The 17,522-nt window shown below is 46.6% G+C and overlaps 1 protein-coding gene across 9 annotated transcripts; it reads left to right on the top strand.

Annotated features, from left to right (window-relative positions):
• Positions 1 to 908: 908 nt before the first annotated feature.
• LOC309537343 (FXYD domain-containing ion transport regulator 3-like) lies at positions 909 to 16,842 on the top strand. Of its 9 annotated transcripts, none has more exons than XM_082232211.1 (8): positions 909 to 1,106; positions 11,128 to 11,194; positions 11,446 to 11,478; positions 11,807 to 11,830; positions 12,262 to 12,336; positions 14,308 to 14,344; positions 14,551 to 14,582; positions 16,650 to 16,842. In XM_082232211.1, exons 1-8 carry the CDS (start codon positions 1,035 to 1,037, stop codon positions 16,667 to 16,669), a joined length of 360 nt encoding a protein of 119 aa, XP_082088337.1. In that variant the 5' UTR covers positions 909 to 1,034; the 3' UTR covers positions 16,670 to 16,842. The 9 variants fall into 9 exon arrangements, with proteins under 9 accessions (XP_082088337.1, XP_082088345.1, XP_082088339.1 ...); XM_082232219.1 differs by lacking the exon at positions 909 to 1,106 and adding an exon at positions 1,162 to 1,272; XM_082232213.1 differs by lacking the exon at positions 909 to 1,106 and adding an exon at positions 1,376 to 1,582.
• The last annotated feature ends 680 nt before the right edge of the window (positions 16,843 to 17,522 follow it).

Raw genomic sequence — 17,522 nt, forward strand, 5'->3', positions numbered from 1 at the left:
GGGCATTTGCAGGGGTCGGCATATCCTGGCAAGGCCTACTGGCTATCCTGCCTGCTGTGACATTCTGCATGCAAAGCAGGGAGGGGCTCTCCCACTGCGTTTAGTAAATGCCTGCAGATCTACTGCAAATCATTTACTGGTCCACCAGGAGAACCTAGATCTACCTCTTGCCCTCTCCTCCCTTAGCAATGTAGCAAGTAAAAGCAGTGCTTGGCAGATTTAGAGGTGGGACGTGTTCCCAGGAATCCTTGCACCCATACCTTGCAGTGTGGGCTACTTTCACCACTCTAACGCACAGATTCACAAACATTAATACGTCTGGGCTCACTGCTTGAATTGTGGAGTGACAGGTACGTGGAGGTGTTAATCAAATATTACACAACCCTGCTGCCTCCAGCCTTCTAAAAACAGCAGCCAAGACTGCTGCCTGCTCTCTGCAATCTGAGCACGAACTGAGGTGCACTGTTGTAACGCTAAGAAATGTTCACTTAAAATATGTGCCTTGGGAAACAATCGCAGTTCCTCCCAATAAAGTCGTTTCAGCTGGAAGAGGTTGATTTGGGGATCTAAACTGCATTGGATTTCTGGTGTTCAACAACACCCTGCCCCCCCAAAAAAAAAACTAATGCAGCAATTTCCCCTGATAGGCCACCTATGCATTTGATAATTGCAACACAGGCAGAAAACCAGAAGATGCAGCTTTCTCCATCACTCCCAAAGCCGGGCAGAAAGTGGCCCTACTCAACCAACGAGAGCCTATCTAGTGAAAATGGCTGAAAAGATTGAGCTGTGAGCCAGGGAGCTCCAAATTCAAATCTTACCTTTCCTGAGATAATGAATAGCTGGGATGGGGAACTTAGTGGACTACAACTCCCATCAACCCCTGCTCATTGGCCGCGCTGACTAGGGCTGATGGGCACTGAAGCCCAATAATTGTTGTTAGGACAAAAGGTGGTCAGAAGACCTACTAGCAAAAGAGAAAGGAGTACATCAGGCAGCTGTGAACACCTGTGTGGCAGGCGGAAATCCAACAGATGCAGCAGTCTCCATCATTATTCAAAACAGCATACCTGTGGGGAAGTGGAGGAAGAGCTGCAGCCCTCCAGGTGGAGTTGGGACACTAAAGCTCCTCAAGCCAGCGCTGCCCACTGGCCAGGGGGCCACAGGTTCCTCACCTAGCAGGCCACAGGTTCCTCACCCCTGCGAGATACACAAACGCTGCTATGAAAGGCTCGGTTGTCTCAAGCCAGAGGAGGACCCCTATTTGGGGGGGTGAGTTGTAAAGGGAAACCGAGCGGCCCTGCCTCGTTTCCTACAAGGGAAGGGAAGGATCGAGGCGCCTCTCCGAGCTGGCAGGAGGCTGGAAGCTCCGGGTTGTCTGTTCCCTTGCAGAGGAAAGGCGAGGGGGCCAAGGCGGCCCTTCCCTTCCCCGCGGCAGCCAAACCTGTTCCTCCTCCTCCTCACCTGCCTTGGGTGTGGTCTGCGCTCAGGTCTGTTTAGTCAGGGAAAGGAGGGCCCCTCCCCGCCTCGGCTTTTTCCGGGTCGGGTTGGCTCGCCTGCATTTGGCCTTTCTGCAGACGGGGTGAGTAGAGGGGCCCTTTGGATAGAAGGGGGGGAGCAGGATCGGGACCCGGCCTCCTGGCGGAGGGGAAGGTTTGGTTGCCCACCGTGGGGCTCTCTTGCAACCTCCGGCTTGGGCGCGGCTGCCCCAGGCTTGCACTTTGCTCTCTTTTACCAAGGTAGAGAAAAAGAGCATCGTGCGCTCCTTGCGTGTGCGCGCGGTTGTTTCTGAGCAGAGCTGCCAAGCTGAAAGTTCTCCCCTGAAATTAGGGCCGCCTGGGAATTGTTCAGTGAAAAGAGCAGTTCATCTGACCAGCTCCTGGCAGCTCTGTAAGACCCGAATAAGCGTGTTCTTTGTATCTCTCTCTCTCTTTCTCTCTGCAAAAAAAGAAAAAAAGCAAGCAAGCGGGGAGCGCTTCTCCGAGAGCTGCGTTAACTCACGAAGCAAAACAAAAACATTAATCATGATGCGCATTAAAAGTATGGTAGCTTTCTGTGCTTCATCATAGTTTCCCTTTTCTAGAGACCAGCTGCTCCATGCTGGCCCTTATTTCAGATGGGCTTATACAAAAATAGTGTATTTAGGCCTACATGGGGTAAAACCCAGCATTGCCCTGGATTTTGGATGAGCACAATTCTGTCCCTTTATGGGAGGCTGAGGGAGGGACTGTTTCCAGTCTGTGCCACCCCTGGCCGCCTTGTGGGTAATGTGTTGCCTTTGTTGTGCAGACATTTTATTTGCCTGAACCATTTGACAGAGATTGGCACTTGTGTGGCTGCTCCTTAGTTACGGTAGGAAAGGGGCATAATTTTGGAGCGGCCGCTGTGAGCAAAGCGGGGATGTGTCCTTCCCATTGGAACTGATCGTGATCTGGAAGCAACAACTGGTGTGGTTTCAAATCACTTGTGTGGGATCCAGGCCTCTTCCTAGAGGAAAGCAGTTCCGTTTGGAAGCTGTTATAATTGTGGGGACAAAAAGAGGCAGAAGTAATGAGCTGCAAGAAGTGAAGGCCCCACTGGGCTGTCAGGGCAATGGCATGGAAGGGGGGTATCTCCATCTCTACATCTCAGTGGTGCAAATAGACCCCCTCTATGCCTGTTGTTGGCTGCCACTTAAAATGGCTGCATTCTACTTGACTCTGGAAATGTTAGTCAGGCTGGACTCCTTGACTGCAATAGGTTGCTTGGGACATGTGCCTCCGTTCTCAGATGGTGGGCCATTGTGATGTGCTCCTCTTTGGAATGTGGCTACCTGTGTGTCAGGAAGCACCTATTGGTTAGTGTCTGTGACCTCACTGACAATGAGAAGCCTGCTGGGGTCTTTAGACTCAGCTGGCAAAGACGGATTCAGAAAGGAGCTGGAATTGAAAGGCAAACTGTCCCCTTCTTCTTCTCACATGGAATATGCATCTGCAGTTCAGATTTGAACCGGTTCTGAAACTGAATTATATACAGCTCCACAAAACAACTCCAGAACATTGTGAGTGACAAAAAAAAATATCATGTTTTCATAGAAACACAATGGCTTTGCATTATAGATATGCAAGGGTACACACACACACACAGAGAGAGAGAGAGAGAGAGAGTCTGGCAGAGGATCTTCAGACTTTGCTTTGAGACTTTGGTCCCATTTACACAGTGCTTCTTCAGTGTGTTTTGTGAGTCCCCAATTCATGCAAGATTCCTGCACTGCACGTACACCAGTTGAATCTAATTCCTTTGTCACAATGCAAATAATTGCTTCACTGCTGCTGATAGCTGAAAGAGCAAGACTAGTCAGTTCCCCAGGAGCTGGGGGGTAGGTTTCAGGAACTAATGGTAGCAATTAGCGTATTTTTTGCTCTATAAGACTCACTTTTTCCTTCCTAAAAACTAAGGGGAAATGTGTGTGCGTCTTATGGAGCGAATGCAGGCTGCGCAGCTCTCCTAGAAGCCAGAACAGCAAGAGGGATTGCTGCTTTCACTGTGCTGCGATCCCTCTTGCAGTTCTGGCTTCTGAGATTCAGAACATTTTTTTCTTGTTTTCCTCCTCCAAAAACTAGGCGCGTCTTGTGGTCTGGTGCGTCTTACAGAGCGAAAAATACGGTATATAGCTGCCACTCTAGGTGCAGCCATGGAGTCTTTAGACAGGCACTGTTTATTGCAGGTAATGGCAGCAGTGTTTCTCATAGGGTAGCAGGGAGAAGACTTCTCAGTTTAGGTCTTGAAATAACCCTTCACTAGGCACGCTTGCAGCTTCTGCCTGGATATGTTAATTTAGCAAAGAAAATGTGTTTGCATGCCTATTCTTGAAATACTTGTGCATTCCATATGCAAAATGGAATTATGCAAAACCGTGAATTGCAAAATTAGGAAGGAACTTCCTTTTGACATTTTTTTTGAATCTGCAAAACAGTCATTTAAATTACAGGAGAGGCTTGATCCCTAAACCACAGTAAGGCAACACTTTTATCAACCCTCCCCCCAAATGTCACAAAGTTGTGTGCAAGCTTTTGAGACTTGCGGGCTCAATGTTAAAACAAAACAAGGCTGGGGATGGAGGGGAAATAGGAATAGAGTGTGATAAGTTAAGGACTGCAACCCTCATTGGCTTCACCTATTGGATTTGGTGATGGGAGTTGTAGTTCAGCAACATCTGGAGGGCCACAGGATCCCCATCCCTGAATTGAGGCCTGCAGTTCACAGCAATTTAAGCATCCCTGTTTTTATAGGTTTTCTAGAGTTTGACATTGTTGGTTTGTATTGCTTTCGTTTTGGCTGTCACTGCTTGCTGTGGTTCTTAGGAGAATGGATGCTTTTGGAAATAGGGTTTCTGGAATAAGGGGCAATCACTCATTTCTGTGGTCTGAAACAACGGATGGTCTCTTGAAATTGAAAGGTGCCTGCAGATTCACTGGTGTTGCTGAAGAGCTGTTCCTAATTCTGCTTATTATTTTTAAAGGGATCATCTTTGGGATGACGAGTTCTGCCAAGGTGGGGAATTTGGGTGTTTTCATGCACGTTGTTGACTCACATTTTGAAGACGGGGTTTGGGGTTTTCTGCTTCAGAGCTCTGTGTGTCTTGGGACATTCTTTTGGTCTTTCATTCAGTCCTGGTGCAACTTCATTTCAAATACAGTGGTACCTCAGGTTAAGTACTTGATTCTTTCCGGAGGTCCGTACTGAAACTGTTCTTAACCTGAAGCACCACTTTAGCTAATGGGGCCTGCTGCTGCTGCTGCGCTGCCAGAGGCCGATTTCTGTTCTCATCCTAAAGCAAAGTTCTTAACCTGAAGCACTATTTCTGGGTTAGCGGAGTCTGTAACCTGAAGCGTATGTAACCTGAAGTACCACTGTAAAGACTGTTGCACCTTCAGAGGCAATAAGAACTGCTTCTGTGGTTGATGCAACAGTTCTCTGTGTGCAGGTAGTTGTTATCTTGGCCCCTGTAAAGCGGAGACCTTTTTATATCCCCAAGCTCTTAAAATCTCTTGGAAGCTTTAAGCAGTTTTGCGCTCTGTTGCTGTTTTTTATGGTATGTTTATTTACTTTTATTATTGGATTTTAAGTTACCACTTCTTGCAAACTGCAAACTTTGTTGTAGGGCGGCCTATGTAAATACTATAAATGTAGCTCAGGGCCAGAACACATCCCTTGCATGAGAAAGGTCCCAGGTTCAATCCTTGGAATCTCCTTTTGCAGGACTGCAAAAGACTTTTATGAACTCTGGAGCGCTATTGTCAGTCATTGTCGACCAGCCTTTCCTAAGCAGCTGCAACCTTGTGTTCTCTGGATGTTGTTGGACTACAGCTCCCATGAGCTCCAACCAACATGGCTTAATAACCAGGGATGATGGGAGTTGTAGTCCAAAACGTTGGAGGGCACCAGGATGAGGAATGCTGGTTTTAAATTACCCAAACTGCACCAACGCTCATTAATTTGTCTCATCCCTTTTAAAAGTATTCTACTGACCATTGCAATGTTCTGTGGCAGTGAATTCTGTTGCAGTACTAACAATGAACTTTTCGGCAAACCCCTCATCTTTTAAAACCATGCTTCTGATTGAATCCTGAGCCTTTAAAAAATGTGCTTAATTTTGGGGCTATAAGTCCCATAATGAGCCCTGGCTCTGAACGGAGCAGATTCCTTGAACTTGCCGAAACTTGTTTGCTTTTCATAATGCTGTCATAATGAGTTAGTAACTGGAGATTTCCAAGGAAGACATTGTTCTGTGACTTGCCAATCAGATTATTGCCTTGGCACCCAATGAATTTGGACACAGGAGGTGCAGCTACATCCAGCATTCCTTGCAATATTGCTCTCCGTCCTGAGCCGTCCATTAATAAACCATTTGTTTCTGAGATTTGTTTCCTGCATCACATTTGTGACGGCTCTAATCTGTTTCCCACTGGCACAAGGTAGGTACCGAGTAGTTAGTGCTTATATGTTCTAAGGCAGGGGTAGTCAACCTAGTGCTCTCCAATTTCTGCTGGACTGAACTCCCATCAGTCCCAGCCAACATGGCCGGGGCTAATGGGATTTGTAGTTCAACAGTATCTGGAGGGCATTGCGTTGGTTATCGCTGTTCAGTGGCTTCTGAATCTGTAGAATTTATGTGAAAGGCCATTAACTACTCTTTGTAGCCATTCCACAATAAGCACATAGCTCCTTCTGCCTCTGTGGTCTGGGTAAAGTGTTTTCCCAGTCCAGCTCCAACATTCTCCCCAGAGTTGCTTTTCAACTCAGTTTCTCAGGTTCCTGGGAGCTTTCTTGGGCCTTATTGATGCATGGATCTCTTCAGGTGCACTTAGCTTCAACATTTGACCCTTCCTCAGTGAAGCTACTCTTCAGGAGGCACCAGCTGGGGGACCCCCAAGGGAGGTCCCTGAGGAAGGAGGCTCAGAGCCCAGGGATTGGTGGTAGGACACTGAGGAGAGGTCAGAGGGGGATGATGGAGAGGAGGTGCTGGATGCTGAAGGGACAACAAGTTTTAGTGAGCAGGAGGAACTTGTGACAGGGAGCAGGCTGAAGCAGACGAGAATCCCTGGAGTCTCCATCTCCTGCTGTGATAAGCTCCTCCACCCACTGGTCTCTAAGAAATAATAAGCAGGATAATCAGGAGACTGGAAGAGAGAACAGAAGTGCGCAGACACAGTTTGAGACTGCTTGGGAAACTCCTCCAGGAGCCTTGGAAGGGACAGAAGGCAGGGACCTTCAAACTGCTTTATAGAGGCTAGACCTACTGGGAAGTGCTGCCGAGTTCTGTGCCATTTCCTTGAATTCCTTGAATCTGCCAACAGAGAGCCTTGCTCCTTTCTCCTTGCTCCTGCATCTGACTTCAGCCCTGACCCTGCTGGGAGTAGCTTGTGCCTCTTGATGGAGTAGATTCAGAGTCTCCAGCTGTTTTTGGACTACAGTTCCCATCATCACTGGTCCTGGTAGCTAGAGATGATCGGCGTTATAGTCCAAAATCAGTTGGAGACCGAAGTTTGGGAAACTGGAGTAGAGTGTGGGCGGGGGGAGCAGCAGGCCAGAGGTCTTCCAGACCTCTCTATTCAGCCCTTGTTCTTCCCAGCCCATGTTCCTTCGGACCACCCCCCTCACTGTCATTATGCCCCTTACAGCAAAGGCAGGTCTAGCGGAGTGCAACCAATTCGGTCGCACCAGGCACAGGAATTCTAGGGTGCTGCAACTATGATGTCCAGTGTAAGTCGAGAGATGGAGGGGCTGCTGGATTTTGTCGTTGCACAGGGCTCCACTGAAATTTGAGATGCCAAGGTCTGCCACAGCTTATGGGGAAACTCTTTTCTCATTCCCATTATTTATAAATGCAAGTTTAGATATTTGTGCTTGGTGACACTTTCCTGCTGCCACCCATTCCCTTAGAATGTTTTAAAGACTCCTCGTAGCCTAGATGTGAGATTGAAACCAACACTGGAGTCAGAATGAGTAAGGTGGTTTATCAGGGGGGTGTTATATACATAAGGGGACACTGGTATTTATTTTGGGGGTCTTAAATATGCTTGGTGATAGTTTCCAAGGGCTCTAGAGATGCTGTTACTCACCCAGCTTCCAGGTGTCTTTTTGCCTTCGGTTCCCTAAACATTCACTCCAGCCAAAGTTACTCACAACCCTGTTCTGCTACTGGGGATTAGGGTGGGGCAATATATCAATATATTGTCCAAAACCAGTTTGAAGTTCACATCGTGATATTTGTTTTGGAATTTTTGACCTGGCAATATATCACTATTCATGGGGGTTGTTTGTGTGTGCTATGCAAAAATCATTCATGTGGGAAAAGCCACGAAGCCAACCAATGTCTCTGCATAGCACCATCCTTATTTCGGTATCATGATATAGTCATACCTCGGAAGTCAAACAAAATCCATTCTGGAAGTCCGTTTGACTTCCAAAATGTTCGAAAACAAAAGTGCGGCTTCTGATTGGCTGCAGGAAACTCCTGCAGCCAATCGGAAGCTGCAGAAGCCCCTTCGGATGTTCGGCTCCCAAAAGAATGTTTGAAAACCGGAACGCTCACTTCCGGTTTTTGATCGTTTGGGAGCCAGAACGTTCGACTTCTAAGGTGTTCGGGAGCCGAGGTATGACTGTATTGCGATGTTTAGCTGATGATATATCATGATGTTGAAAACCAGATATTGCCCAGTCCTACTGAGGACAATCTTCCTCTGACCCCAAAGCCCTTGCAGTTGTACTTCTGCCTACATGGACACAGTTTAGCTGTTTCTTAAAACCCAGTTGTGTAATCTTCTGGTCAGACCTTTTCTCAAGGCTCCCTCTCAGCCTAACACAACCACCAGCTCCCTTCTTCTGTTCTTCACCAGCAACAGCTTAATATTAAGGCCTCAGCTATCCACTTTTCCCTCAGCTTTCCCACCCCTCCTCAGCTTTAGCAGTTGGTGTTCTTTTTCCCAACTGACAGTTAACTTGCCCATTCTTCACTGACTAGAACCTCCAGCCAATCACAGCCTGTTATTTCCCAGGCCAACCAGAATGAGTTTACCTGATCCAGGTGACTCACTGTCTCTCTCCCTCCTAATAGAAGCTGTTGCCAGAGAGGTACTACTAACAGTAACATAGCAGCCCAAGGCCTCAAACATTTGGTACTTGCACTCTGACATCAACAAGTAGAGGCAGCACCTTTTTGGCTTCTGCAAAACTCTGGATTTGGGCTTTGCTGAAAGCGTTTGCTATGAAGAGGCTGGAACTAATTTTATTAGTGCTCTGTCTCGGCATCACACAGTTGACTTCAGTTCACTCTTTCCAAAAGAATTTGTGAATATTTCTCAGTAAAGTACCATCCCTTACGTATTTGCTTTACTCTGCTCTCCCTGCCACATGCTGTGAGTGACAGCATAAATGCCACTGAGGATTAGCAGCTATCTGATTAAATGATTCTAATCCTGTAACCATCACCCTGTTCTCCCAACTTACACGTGCTTTTCACAGTTCTGTCTCTTTAAGACAATATCCTTCTTCCTGTCCCCAAGCTTCTGGTGCTGTAGCTTGCTTGACTGCCCTGTTGATCCATAAACATCGGAGTAACTTGTAACTGGAAAACACTTTATATTTACTTATCTCTATCTCTAGCATCAGGTTTTTTGGCCCTTCTGGGCACCCTGGAGGGCTAAAGCAATGCTAAGAATGTATGTTTGGTTTGGAATGTTCTGTCCTAATTTTGTTTTCTGATTGGCTTGGGTAACCCTGTAGAGTTCTGAATGCCACCCAAGTACAGACCGGTTTTGCTTGTTGTGCTTCACTCTCTTTCAGTACAGTGGTACCTCGAGTTACATATGCTTCAGGTTACATACGCTTCAAGTTACAGACTCCGCTAACCCAGAAATAGTACCTCGGGTTAAGAACTTTGCTTCAGGATGAGAACAGAAATCGCACGGTGGCAGTGCGAGGCCCCATTAGCTAAAGTGGTGCTTCAAGTTAAGAACAGTTTCAGGTTAAGAACGGACCTCTGGAACGAATTAAGTACTTAACCTGAGGTACCACTGTCGAGATGATTTTTAGAAGACATCTGAAGCCAGCCCTGTTTAGGGAAGCTTTTAATGTTTGACACATTACTGTATTTTAATATTTTGTTGGAAGCCACCCAGAGTGGCTGGGGAAGCCCAGCCAGATGGGCGGGGTACAAATAATAAATTAATATTATTATTTGGTGTAAAATACAATGTCTCCGCCCCACATCTCTTTGTGACTGGTTGGCAGCTGCTCTCTAGAGTCTTGTGCAAGAAGATTTCCCCATCACCTACTGCCTGGTCTTGAATGCAAAGCATACACTATATCACTGAGCTAAATAAGGTTGTGTTGCTGGCCAACCCAGCAATGGAATCTGCTAAGAATTTGGGAGTGGGCACATTATCACAGAGGATAGGGCTTTTCCATCTTCACTGTCAGGGGTGTAGTGAGGATTTTGGTTGGTGGGGCAAAACGTTTTCTGACCTTTTTTGGGGGGGGTAGATTGCCCCCTAGGGATGCAGGTGGCACTGTGGGTTAAACCACAGAGCCTAGGACTTGCTGATCAGAAGGTTGGCGGTTCGAATCCCCGTGACGGGGTGAGCTCCCGTTGCTCGGTCCCTTCTCCTGCCAACCTAGCAGTTTGAAAGCACGTCAAGTGCAAGTAGATAAATAGGTACCGCTCTGGCGGGAAGGTAAACGGCGTTTCCGTGTGCTGCTCTGGTTCACCAGAAGTGGCTTAGTCATGCTGGCCACATGACCCAGAAGCTCTCTCAGCCAGTAAAGCAAGATGAGCGCCGCAACCCCAGAGTCAGTCACGACTGTGCCTAATGGTCAGGTGTCCCTTTACCTTTACCATTAGATTGCCCCCTAAAGCTGCTGCTGGGGTGGGGAAGAGCCTCAGTTAATAATTGCGTGCTTTAAATGCTTTTTGATATTTTTTGTGGATCTAGGAGGGGAAGGGGCAACGGCCCTCCACCCCACCCCCTCGGCTACACCCATGGTCAGTTGTGTTCAAGTCCCGCTTTCAAGCTTTTCTTAGGCATCAGTTTGGACATTGTTTAGGGAAGTTTTTAATGTTTCATGTTTTATCATGTTTTTAATATTGTGCTGGGAGCCGCTCAGAGTGGCTGGGGAAACCCAGCCAGATGGGCGGGGTATAAATAATAATAATAAAATTATTATTATAAATAATAATTATATCGTGAGAACAAGATGCTGAAGTAGATGGGCCTTTGGCCTTCTTAGATTCTTAAGGGTAGGGAGAGGGCTGAGAGATGTTCACAGGGAAGCTTAATCCATTTGCCCCCTCAGCCTCTGGGAGAAGTGGGGCACGAATGGAACAAATGTTCCTGTGAATGGAATATATATACAGTTCCATTCTGGTCCCAGGGTATGGCCTGAAGACATGTGAGGCCACCACTCTTGCTTAAGCTAAGCAGGTCTGGGTTGGGTCTGTTCCTGGATGGGAGACTGCTTAAGAAGGAAGTACATGTACGCTGCCTTGGTTTGGGGGGAGAAGGCAATGGGGGGGGGAGGCAGGGTATAAATACTGGAAAAACTAGAAATCTAAATGAATTCTCTCCATCTTCTTTCCTCACAAAGCTCTGCTTATCCCTACACACCAATATGAAACCCACCACTATGGAGATGCTGCTTCTTCTCTTGGCTGGTAAAGTTCTCAGAATTGTCCTCTCATCTTCTGCTCACTTCCCCTCCCCAGCCCCGTGAAGCTGGCACTGAAGCCGGTGCCTGTATCTTAATGCTATTCAGGGCCAATGAGAGCTGTGGGTGGAATGCCCTTCCGCAACCTAACCATGTTAGGCTTCTGCACTGCAAAGGGCAGCTGTGAGTAGGGAACTGAAAGCTGGGGGGCTGTAGTTATGCTATCAAATTACAATAACTCTTCGTTTTCTTCCGTAGCATTCCCTGTTCTGGGGGCCAATGATCCTACTGGTGAGTAGCTGTTGGCACCCCCTGTTTGTTTTTGGGTTTTTTGTATATATTGCTATAGATGTGGCACAGGGGCTCCTTAACAAGGATGGAGAACCTGTGGTCTTTCAAATGTTGGACTTCCAACACCAATTGGCACGGCCAATGTTCAGAATAGCTCAGGACCACAATACCTTGAGGACCATTTCTCTCCATATGAACCAACCCGGACCCTGAGATCTTTGTGTTCAAAGAACAGTCAGCAACACACCTGGGTGCTTATAAGAGGGCTGTTTTGAGGTGTGAATCCTAAGGCTAGGATGTCCTAACGTCTTTCTTCCTCTCTCTTCAGATCCAAACAGCCCCTTTTATTACGGTAAGTTTGAGTCATTCTTGGCAACACCGTATAATCCATCCTGAATCTTCTGGCCAAGAGCAATTGTACATAAACAGATGGTGTACTTGTTTACAATAGGAAGGAATTGCCATGTTTCATCTGTCTTTTGTGCAAGAGTGCTAATCGTACAATGGAACACATCCACACCAGCTCCTTTAAACCCTTAGTCCTATTCTGTATTTACCCCCTGAAACCCCTGATCACAACTACAAGTTCTTCTAAATATTTCCCACTGAGTAGTTCCTTAAGACGACTCTTCCATAACTCCGTGCCTAATAAAAATCACCAGAACATCCCTGATTGGTGGATATTGAGTGGGTGGGAAAGAGGTTTATAGATTAGTGGGAGAGAATGGAGTGAAGATGCAAGTATCCTAGACAAGACCAAACCTCTCCTCTTTCCTCCTGCAGACTGGTACTCGCTGCGTGTTGGCGGTTTGATCGTTGCTGGTGTACTCTGTTTTCTGGGAATTGTTATCCTGCTGAGTAAGTGAATGCAGAAATTTGTGGGGTGGGAGGGAGGGAGGAAGAGTTGGTTTAGAGGCTATTAGCAATTGCTTATACAGTTTGGCTTCACTCTCCCTTAGGTGCTAAATCTGTGTCTGGGCTACACCACTGCAGTGCAGAGATGTGTGAGCACCACCAGTTATCCTTCCATGCAGAAAACTGGCACATTCTATAGAAAGCTAGGCTTAGAACATTTCGGTCATAAGAGGTCTGTTCTGTGTGGAGGAGCATGCAATCCTAGGTGCCTTCACACTGCAGTATTTTATTCATTTGCAAAAAAAATTACACTGCCCTTCATGCAGATCTCAAGGCAGATCACAACAGCAATGAATTATTATTTAGTTATTATTCATTGAATGCATACCCCAGCCTTCCTCCAAAAGGAGTCCTGGGTGGCAGCATGAAGCGCTTCAGCCGTAGACACCCGATTGATTGATTGATTGATTGATTGATTTATGTATGTTCATTCATGTATATTTTCAGTGCTGCTGTTCAGACAGAATGGTTTCCACTGTGAGACTGCACCCATAGTAACAGCAACAGTAAAATCATTTTAGAAAATGAAATAGGTATGCTGCTTCAATTTGGGCTCAGCTTTAGAGAGAACCTTATCGCTCACTGTCCAAGTACCCCTGCCGTTGCAACACGATTTTTTTTGACAGATAATGAGTCATACCCAACTAAGTTAAAATCTGAGTAGACCCATTGAAATGAATGTACCCAAGTTAACCGTGTCCTTTAATTTCAGTGTGTCAGCTGTGAGCATGACTAACGATACAACTCAATACGTCTATTATTTTTGTATTTACTTACTGAGAATGGCTTGGGTCCAATATTCTCAGCCTGCTATCACAAGGGAGAGTTCCAACATTGAGCAACAGAGGGATCCAGTGCCATGGATTGCGCAATCTATAGTGCAATGACGTTACCAGCAATCTGCTGTTGCATTTTCTTGTGCAACATACCGTATTTTTTGCTTTATAGGACTCACTTTTTCCCCTTTAAAAATTAAGGGGAAATGTGTGTGCATCCTATGGAGCGAATGCAGGCTCCTTGGCTTCAGCGATAGCAATGCGAAGCCTCCAAAACGCAGAGGGAGCGCTCCCTCCGCGCTCCGGAGGCTTCGCGTTGCTTTTACTAAAGCCTGAAGGGGCTCCGTTTCTCCTGCCGCTTCGCTGAAGGGGCGCTGAGCAGAGAGGGGGAGATTTTTCCCCCCTCGTTCTCCCCCTCTAAAACAAGGTGTGTCTTATGGTCGGGTGCGTCCTATAGAGCGAAAAGTACGGTAGTTTCTCTGGCATAAAGCATTTCTGTAGTGGAACAAGTACTGTGTACCTTTTAAGTGACTTTAACTGAGCACTACATTGGATGCAACCCATCATCCTCTGGCAGAGTGATTTTTGCTCTTCAAACAGAGCAGCAAATGGATAGTTACTTAATTTATTGTTGTCGTATTTTTTACTACCAGGAGAAGCAGTTGTGGAATAACTTGATCAGCCTTGCCTACTGGCAACCTTAACTTGGAAAGGAGGGGGCACTATTTTGGGAAGGGGAACACAACATGTCCCATTTTGAGCCAGCTCCATCACACAGATATACCATATATCAGATCAACCGTTGGCCTCTGTAGCCTATGGCAGCTTTCTATAACTGGGAGCCCTGGTCTACAACTCCCCCCTGCCCCATACTGGCTGTGGCTGATGGAAGTTGTAGTCGAAAACAGCCAAAAGGCAGCCAATTGGGGAAGGCTAGCCTAGAGTCTCTGTGGCTGCAGCTCTCCAAATATCTTAGGCCGTGGTCTTCCCTGCCCATCCCTGCTCCCTGAGATGCCAGAGGGCCAAGGAAGTTTGCACTTCCCCGTGCAAACCTTATGCAAGACACCTGCATTTTGTCAGCCGCTGCTGATGGCTAATTTGCCAAATCCTTATGCTGTTTTTCATTCTCTCTTCCCAGGTGGAAAGTGCAAATGCAAACCTAAGAGGAAAAACAGGTATGATGAAATCGCTCCCATAGGTCGTAGGGTGGCAGGAGGGAGATGGCAGGCACTGTGGGTGACAAATTAATAGGTGGCAAATTTGAAGGGGTATGATTCTGGAGACAGTAAAGTCCTATTCCCGCGATCTTAAAACTGGAAGGAGGAATGTTGATGATGGTCTGTGGCTTCAACCTTTATTAACTTGTCCTCTTCCTTTGTAGTGTCCACACCATGCAGAAGCTCCCGCTTGCAGGTAAGTGCTCCTTTGGGGCTGGAGAAGCAATGGGGGGCGGGTCTGCTGAAAATGCCTTATTCACCCCTGCTGGGGACAACAAGGATTAGCATTTCTTGAAGTGGATCGTGGGTGGAATGTGAAGCTGCTGCTACTTCAGCCTGGAAGCCCGAGTGGCCTCCATCGCATGCACCAGGCCAATGGAGGACAGGGGTCCCAAATGAAATTTCTAAGCGGGAATAGATTTTGCAGCAGAAAAGAGAACCATGCAAATGCTTGCAGCATCTGGGCATGAAATACCACATGGCCATTACCTCCAGAACTGTCATGCAAAGAATCCCAATCCTGTGTTGCTGGTTATATAAAAGTGCTGTGTCCTGCCCCTCGTTGGAATCCACCCTGTGAGAAGGGTATTGTGAGGGAGACGATGGGAGAGCTGAGGGGTGCATTTAACTATTTTGCCCTCTGGTGGCAGCTGCAGAGTGCTTGGCTGCAGCATTGCCTAAGCAGGAGGCTTTTTTTGGCTTGCTAAAGATGCCATCAGATCTTTGCCCTGAAGCAAATCCTGAAGTACATTTGCAACGGCTGTGGAAATAATTACCCGTCCATCGCCATACGGTTCCAAAGCGGGTCACAACAATGTAGAATACTACAGTGGTACCTTGGTTCTCAAACTTAATCCATTCCGGAAGTCCGTTCCAAAACCAAAGCGTTCCAAAACCAAGGCACACTTTCCCATAGAAAGTAATGCAAAATTGATTAATTTGTTCCAGACTTTTAAAAACAACCCCTAAAACAGCAATTTAACATGATTTTTTACTATCTAATGAGACCACTGATCCATAAAATGAAAGCAGTAAACAATGTACTGCAGTCACACAATCATTCAATCAATCAGTTGCTAAACTGGGTTCCAGAGAGTCAACCAAAAAAATGAGCCGTGAAACAAAAATACAAAATAAATAGCAAAAACAGACAGACCTCAGCGTAACACTCAAAACAGAAGTGTGACACTCAAATCGGAAGTGTAATACAGTGGTACCTCGCAAGACGAATGCCTCGCAAGACGAAAAACGCGCAAGACGAAAGAGTTTTCCGTTTTTTGAGTCGTTCCACAAGACGAATTTCCCTATGGGCTTGCTTCGCAAGACGAAACGTCTTGCGAGTTTGTTTCCTTTTTCTTAAAGCCGCTAAGCCGTTAATAGCCGCTAATAGCCGTGCTTCGCAAGACGAAAAAACCGCAAGACGAAGAGACTCGCGGAACGGATTAATTTCGTCTTGCGAGGCACCACTGTACTCAAAATGGAGCATGTTCGGCCAAAAAAAGTTCACAAACCGGAACACTTACTTCCGGGTTTGCAGTGTTTGGGTTCTAAGTTGTTTGAGTACCAAGGCGTTTGAGAACCAAGCTACCACTGTACATTAAAAACACTCTGAAACAAGCTACAGTCTGAGCTAGAGGAGGTCCCAAAATATATGTATCTCAAGTGCCAAAGGCAAGGTTGAAGAGATGCCTTCAGCCTACAATGAAGGCTGGATAATGAAGGTGCCAGGCACTCTTCTGTGGGGAGGGAATTCCACAACTCCAGGGGCCTTGGAGAATGCCTTCTCATAAGACACACACAAAAAAAAATTCTGAGGGCCGTGGAATGACCAAGAGGGTCTCCTCTGCTGATCTTAACAACTGAGAGGGTCTGTAGGGAAGGAGGGCGTCTTTTGGATATTTGGGGGCCTAAGTCGTTTGGGGCTTCAAACACTACAATGAACACAGTGAATTGGGCACAGAAGTGAACTGGTAACCAGTTACAAGGGTTGTATTCTCACACACACACACACACACACACGTGAAACTTGGAGGTTCTTTGTGAGGCAAAACATTGAAGAACTTTTGAGGGAAGTGTGTTAATAACACCAGTAAAAATTGTGTGTGTGTGTGTGTGTGTGTGTGTGTGTGTGTTCACGTGCACACTTTGTTCAGCACAGGTTTTGGCAAAGGAAGGTAGACAGTTCTGAATTCTGTTTTGGCAAGAGAAGGTATCTTAAATATGCTGTGCTATCTAGTTCTCCCTCCGTCTATCTCTCCTGTAGGAGAAACCAGTGAATGCTGAGTGAAGATAATGACTGCTCCCACTAACATACCAGCCATACCTGACTCCTCTCTCAATTGATGTAACACACTGGATTTTTCAATGGTTTTTTGGGGCTCTCACACCTGTATTAGGTTTTGTTGGGTTTTTTTTAAAAAGAGACATATAATAAAATTCTGGTGTTTTTCCTGAAATGGATGATTCTGATTTAAGGCAGCAGTGAGGGTCCTCTCTCTCTCTCTCTCTCTCTCTCTCTCTTTCTCTCTTTCTCTCTCTGGCCCTTGGGACAATTTCCAGGCCACCTGCTCCCCCAAGGCCACCCCCTGGCCTTTCCTCACATCCACCTTGTGTGCTTTTGCCTGGCTGGAATTTGAACTTGAACAATGCCTCTTGCCAGCCTGGAGGGAGGACAAAAAGAAGTGTATGAAACAAGTCTACTGTACAAAAAAATTGTGTCCATGTTTATCCTTGGTCCCATGTGACATGTGATCCTTGGGAGGCTGCCCAAATGGGGATATGGTGGCCCTCAGGTTGAATTAAGGCCCAGTCACAAGGCGGCATGTCCAGAGACCAGAAGCACACCACTGAAGTTTAGCTGTTGTCATTACACCATGAGAGAGGGGAAGCCCAGTCTTCAAAAGTTGGTGCCTTTGTCTGTAGAAATTCCCACCGATTTAGTCAGTGTGTGAAGATGTTGCATGTAGAACATGAAACTGGAGGGAGGGAAGCTTGTGTTTTGCAGGAAGCATGGGCCATTTCCAAGAGAGTGCTATCCCATGTTCTAAGACAGGAGTGGGGAACCTATGGGCCTTCAGTTGTTGGGACTCACAACTCCTGTACAGATCTAGACCATTAGTCCAGCTAGGCTGGCAGT

This window comes from Podarcis vaucheri (assembly GCF_965113315.1).
Source record: "Podarcis vaucheri genome assembly, chromosome: 7".
NCBI classification, from domain to species: domain Eukaryota; kingdom Metazoa; phylum Chordata; class Lepidosauria; order Squamata; family Lacertidae; genus Podarcis; species Podarcis vaucheri.

What these genes read in the sequence shown, in the direction of transcription:
- LOC309537343 (XM_082232211.1), top strand. Translation starts at nt 1,035, where the DNA reads ATGCAGCAGTCTCCATCATTATTCAAAACAGCATACCTGTGGGGAAGT. An exon ending in GAAGAGCTGCAGCCCTCCAG is followed by an intron (nt 1,107 to 11,127) that starts GTGGAGTTGGGA and finishes TTCCTCACAAAG; the next exon opens with CTCTGCTTATCCCTACACAC. An exon ending in AAACCTAAGAGGAAAAACAG is followed by an intron (nt 14,345 to 14,550) that starts GTATGATGAAAT and finishes CTTCCTTTGTAG; the next exon opens with TGTCCACACCATGCAGAAGC.